The sequence below is a fragment of the Bos taurus genome, chromosome 21 (genome assembly GCF_002263795.3).
Source record: "Bos taurus isolate L1 Dominette 01449 registration number 42190680 breed Hereford chromosome 21, ARS-UCD2.0, whole genome shotgun sequence".
Lineage (NCBI taxonomy): Eukaryota > Metazoa > Chordata > Mammalia > Artiodactyla > Bovidae > Bos > Bos taurus.
Window position 1 is genome coordinate 20,184,772 of NC_037348.1, and position 6,000 is coordinate 20,190,771.

Genomic DNA, 6,000 nt, shown 5'->3' on the forward strand with positions numbered 1-6,000 from the left:
CACCTGCATATCTGAGGTTATTGATATTTCTCCTGGCAATCTTGATTCCAGCTTCATCCAGCCCAGCATTTCGCATGATATATTCTGCATATAAGTTAAATAAGCAGGGTGACAATATACAGCCTTGATGTAGTCTTTTCCCAATTTGGAACCAGTTCATTGTTCAATGACAAGTTCTAACTGTTGCTTCTTGACCTGCATACAGATTTCTCAAGAGGCAGGTAAGGTGGTCTGATATTCCCATCTCTTTCAGGATTTTCCAGTTTGTTGTGATCCACAGTCAAAGGTTTTGGCGTAGTCAATGAAGCAGAAGTAGATGTTTTTCTGGAACTCTCTTGCTTTTTCAATGATCCAACAGATGTTGGCAATTTGATCTCTGGTTCCTCTGCCTTTTTAAAATCCAGCCTGAACATCTGGAAGTTCTCGGTTCACATATTGTTGAAACCGGGCTTGGACAATTTTGAGCATTACTTTGATAGCGTGTGAGATGACTGCAATTGTGCAGTAGTTTGAACATTCTTTGGCATTGCCTTTCTTTGGGATTGGAATGAAAACTGACCTTTTTCAGTCCTTTTGGCCACTACTGAGTTTTCCAAATTTGCTGGCATATTGAGTGCAGCACTTTAACAGAATTATCTTTTAGGACTTGAAATAGCTCATCTGGAATTCCATCACCCCCACTAGCTTTATTTGTAGTGATGCTTTCTAAGGCCCACTTGACTTCACATTCAAGGATGTCTGGCTCTATGTGGGTGATCACACCATAATGGTTATCTGGGTCATGAAGATTTTTTTTGTATAGTTTTTCTGTGTATTCTTTCCACCATTTCTTAATATCTTCTGCTTCTGTTAGGTTCATAACATTTCTGTCCTTTATTGTGCCCATCTTTGCATGAAATATTCCCTTGGTATCTCTAATTTTCTTGAAGAGATCTCTAGTCATTCCCATTCTATTATTTTCCTGCATTTCTTTGCAATGATCACTGAGGAAGGCTTTCTTATCTCTCCTTGCTATTTTTTAGATTAATACAAGATGGTAGAGTTGAAGAACTTGTGCTCATCTTCTCCATCAAGAACTCCAAAATTGCAACTCGCTGCTAAACAACCATCAACAGGAGAATGTTGGATCCCACCAAAAAAAGATACCCCATACCTAAGGGCAAGGGAGAAACCCCAACAAGACAGTAGGAAGAGCAAAATAACACTTAGAACCAAACCCCATACCCACCAGAGATGCTCAGAGGGCTCAAACAAAACCTTGTGTGCACCAGGACCCAGAGGCCCCACAGAGACTGAACCAGACCTGCCTTTGAGTGTTTGAGTATCTCCTATGGAGGCATGGGTCAGCAGTGCCCTGCTGTGGGGATAGGGGCTCTGGCTGCAGCAGACCTGGGTCATGTAACATGTGGCATAAGCCCTCTTTGGAGGAGGTTGCCATTAATCCCACCATAGAGCTGCCAAGCAGATGACCCACAAACTGCAGAAAAATTATACCAAAGAAATTCTCAAACTGTTAAGAAAGTTCTAGGACCCACAACAGACTTCCCAACCTGGGGATCTGGCAGAGGGACTGAGAACCCCCAGCAAATCTGACTTTGGAGGCCAGTGGGATTTGATTACAGAACTTCTACAGGACTGGGTAAACAGACTCTTGTAGGGCACAAACAGAAACTTGAGGCTTCAAAAGGAGCTGGAAATTGCGTTTTCATGTGAAATAAAAACACTGCAGCTACCAAACACTTAGGGAAGAAATAGTACACATTTTATACATTCTTTTCATGAAAACTCCCTTAAGAGAAACCAAACACATCTCTGGGCCACCTTCAAGACACATAGGTTTGTAGCCCCTGATCTGGAGCAAATCAAGCTTGCATGCACTTGTGTCCAGAGTGGAGCCAGGGCCTTCTGGGTCCTCTGTGGGGGGTGGGGGTGGGGTGGCACAGGTAGTTGGCATGACTGTGTTTTGTTTCAGACCCTCTGAGGAGCCTTTCACATGCTTTTATTCATTTAACTGACACAAATCAGGTATTAAGCCCATTGCACAGACAAGGAAACTGAAGCTCTGATGAATAACTTGCCCAGGATCATGCAGCTCTAAAGTGTCTCCTCCAGGCCCCACAGCCTCCTTGTCATTCTGAGTCTCCATCTCCCCTCCTCCTTCTCTGCCCTTCTGGCACATCCTCCTCCTTCCTCTGTCTCAGCCATGACCTTCCTGGCTCACTGTCTTCCAGTCCACATGCCTGGCTGCTGGGAAGACAGGGCTCAGCCTCATCTAGACTGTGCTCTGATGTAGCACGTGCTATGGAGAGTGGTACCATGTCAGTGCTCACAGATAGACCAGAGGAACTGAGGCCCTGAGAGGGCACAGGCCTTACCCAGGGTCACACAGAAGGAACCCCCATGCCTCTCTTTCCCCAAGGTCTGCTTCTGTGGTGTTAAATGGACCCAAAGTTATTATTTAGCCTTAGGTGTAAATCGCAGGGTCATTTTACCAGTAAATTGGGAACAAATTCAGGAACAGTCATAGTGACACCCCAGCCTATCTCTCAGCCAGTGTCCCACCCCCACCCCTGGCAGTGCCCACTGAGAGGCCAGCAGGCTCCAGGGCTCCACTGGCAATTGGGGCTCAAGGAGCTTTGGGAGTCCAGGGAGGTTCTCAGGTTTGCTCTGTGTTTCTCTTTCCAGCCTCAGCCTGTCCCAGGGTTTATTATCAGCAAAAGTAACAAGGCCCCTGATGGCAGGAAGCTGCCTGGGGCTCAGGGTGCTGACCCTTCCGCCCTGGGGGCCTCTCAGCAAATAGTCCCTTGGAAACAGGGCAACGGTCCCTGCGGAGGGGGCGGGCTGGGAGGGGCCTCACTCCCCCAACACACTGGACACTGGGGGAGCCCCTGTGTGAGCAGGACTGCAGCCCTGGCTGGCGGGACTGTCTTGGGCAGGTGACCTGGGCAATTCCGTGGTCTCCAGGGTCCCTGCCACTCTGGCCACGTGTCCCTGTCACAGCCCTGAAACCCCTTCAGGCCCCTGTTCTGTCTCAGTTCCAGTCCAGGCCCCTCCTCCATGGGGAAGGTTGGCTCCATGCCTGCATCCCTTCTGGGTCAGAAAACCCCTACTGGGCTGCCTCAGGGCCACTGGGACCCTGGTATCCCCCCAGTCATCTCCACTCTGCCTCCCCCACCCCCACCCCCACCCCAGTCCCGGGAGCATCCTCAGGGCTGTCACCTCCCAGGGGTCCTGCAGGGGCCTCCTCTTTCAGCTCTTGCCCTTAAAAGGGGGCCAAACATCTATCCATCCCCACTGCCTTCCTGGGATGCCCTAAAAGACTCCACATCAGCCTCAGACACAGCATCCTTGTTCATTTCCAATCCCTTCTTCCCAGCTTGGCAGCTGCTAACCAGTCTGCCAGGCCGGGAAACTCCTCATAGGTAGGACTACTCCTAGATCTTTCCAGACTCCTACCTAGATAGCAGCTTTGGAGCTTCAGGGCCCCAAATTATGTTAATTTATTCTGCAGTTCCTTAATGATGTTCTACTTTGGAGTCACACTGGGTGGGGAGTCTCTCCTCCCCAGGGGGGAAGAGTCACATGTGAAGGCAAAATGGGGGGAGCAGATTCAGAACAGTCCCTTCTCCCACGTCATCTTGTCCCCACGGCCTTGCTCTCACCCATGGCTCCTCCCTGCTCACCTCTGAAGCTGCCGTCCTCTGGGTGGGGCTGTGTCCCCTCAGATGGCAACTCCTTCTAGTGATGCTGCAGGGAGGAGAGGCCAGGATACTTCAGATTGTCCCAGGTGTGTCTTCAGATGCTGTGGAAGGAGGCTGTGGCCCTGAAGGTGTGTCCTGGGTCCCGGTGCCTCAGGCTTTGGTCCTGGGCTCCCACCCACAGGCCCTGCTCACATGCAGGGCTTTAGAGCAAAGTGTTCACATCCACAGTTTTGGTATTTTTATCTGGGTTCCCACTTCCTAGTCATGCCACCCAAGGAAGGAACTTGATTCCACAGCCTTAGTTTTCTCATCTGTAAAATGGGGTTAGCAGTAGAATCCACAGTTCCTTTTCTGAAACCCTTGGAGTCAGATCTGCTCCAGACAGGTTAAATAGTACATCTACTCTACATGACATCACACCCCACTGGGGTGTGAACACACCCTATATTCAGACATTAGTGTTTCTGCAACTGAACATTTGAAATTTCACACTAAGTGAATTAAATAGATATCATGAATTGTCTCGTGTCTGTTCAGGTCAAATTTTGTTATCGAACAATTTTTCAAAAATTTGTTTTCAATTTTGAGAGACTCGAAGGGTTTGGATTGCAGATAAGGACCATCCTTCTCTGTGTCTCCATAGATAATGGCACACAGTCAGAGATCCACAATGTTCATGGTTTGAGGCCAGACTCAACCCAGCTCTGAGGTTTGGGATAAGACAAGTATCCTGACAAGGCCAACAGTGATGAGTGGGGAGAACCATTCAGGAGAAGCTGTGCTGTTCCCCAAGCAACCGGGCCATTTGTTCTAACTCCCCAGACCCCGAGCCTCTGCTGTCATAGGTCTCTGAGCCTTTCTAGCTGAATCTCTCTTAATCAACTTCCAGAACTGGATCTTTTTACAGTGGTTACTCAGAAGATCCTGCCACCCCAGTGACTGTGACCTGCCTGACCGTCACGGCACCATGTCCAACTCAGGAGCAGCTCTATACCTGGCCGACTTGGACACCACGTGCCGGTTCCTCCGCCTGCCACAGCTTTTTTCCACCTGCATGTCCTTCTCTCTGGTGGCCGACATGGGCATTCACAGGGGGTACGTAGGTAACTGGTTTATGTCCATCTGGTGCTTCTGTTGTGCGGTGACCCTCATTGTCCTCACAGTTGAGTTACGTAGGTTCCCATCCGAGTTTCCTTTCTTCTGGTACTTATCTAACACCTACGCCTGCTATGCTGCCCTCCTCTGTCTCTCAGCCTCCATCATCTACTCCCTCACCTACGTCCAGTTCCTGCCTTATGGTCCTCACCGGGACCAGGCCATCGCTGTTACTGCGTTCTCCTGCATTGCGTCTGTGTTTTATGCCATGGAAGTAGTCAAAATGTGGGAGCGCTGCAAGATCTACAAGACCTCCTGCTATGTGCTCACCGTGCCAGGCCTGCTGAAGGTGCTGGAGACCTTCATGGCCGGCATCATCTTCGCCTTCATCAGCAACACCTCCCTGTACCTGCACCAGCCGGCCCTGGAGTGGTGTGTGGCCGTGTACTCCATCTGCTTCATCCCAGCAGCCCTGGCCATCCTGCTGAACCTGGAACAATGGGAATACAAGCTGCCTGGGCCCTTCCCCCTCTTCCAGCTTGTGCTCAGCCTGCTCTCCGTCCTCCTCTATATCAGTGCTCTGGTCCTCTGGCTGCTCTACCAGTTCAACGAGGAGTTCGGCGGGCATCCTCAGCGGTCTAGTGATGAAGACTGCAAGGACAAGCTCGCCTACGACATGTGCGCCTGGGACCAGCGCCTGGCTGTGGCCATCCTGACAGCTGCCAACCTGCTGGTTTATGTGACCGAACTGGGGTACTGGGCCCGCCAGTTTTCTGTGGAGACTAAGGCTCTGCCCAGGGTCTCCTGATCCCCTCTGCTCATAGGAAGTATCTTTACAGAGTTCTGATGTCCTCTTCTTGGCTCCCTCTCTCCCTCCTCACATCCTTCCCCCTTCATCTCACTCTCTTTTCTGTTTCCTTCTCCCCTTCTCCGTCTTCTTCCTGCTTTCTTTGGTTGCCCACACATTGTTTTGACTTTTTCTCTTGCTGCTCTCATCTTCCCTTCATTTCCTACTTTTTGGCCCTTTTCTGGTCATCCTTGGTTTTCTCATCTCCTGTGTCCTGACCACCTCTCCCCATCTTCCTTCTTCTGATCCATCAGGACCTGAGACTCCTTCCTTCTCTGCCCACTGCCCCCTCCCACCTCCTGAGGTGCTGACTCCACAGCACACAGCCCTCTGTGCAGCTGTTTACACCCTGGGCCT

General features: G+C 50.4%; 1 protein-coding gene across 1 annotated transcript; it reads left to right on the forward strand.

Annotated features, from left to right (window-relative positions):
* The first annotated feature begins 4,474 nt into the window (after positions 1 to 4,474).
* On the forward strand, positions 4,475 to 5,723 carry LOC523057 (myeloid-associated differentiation marker-like). Its single transcript, XM_015459195.3, has one exon. It carries the CDS (start codon positions 4,669 to 4,671, stop codon positions 5,602 to 5,604), a length of 936 nt encoding a protein of 311 aa, XP_015314681.2. The 5' UTR covers positions 4,475 to 4,668; the 3' UTR covers positions 5,605 to 5,723.
* The last annotated feature ends 277 nt before the right edge of the window (positions 5,724 to 6,000 follow it).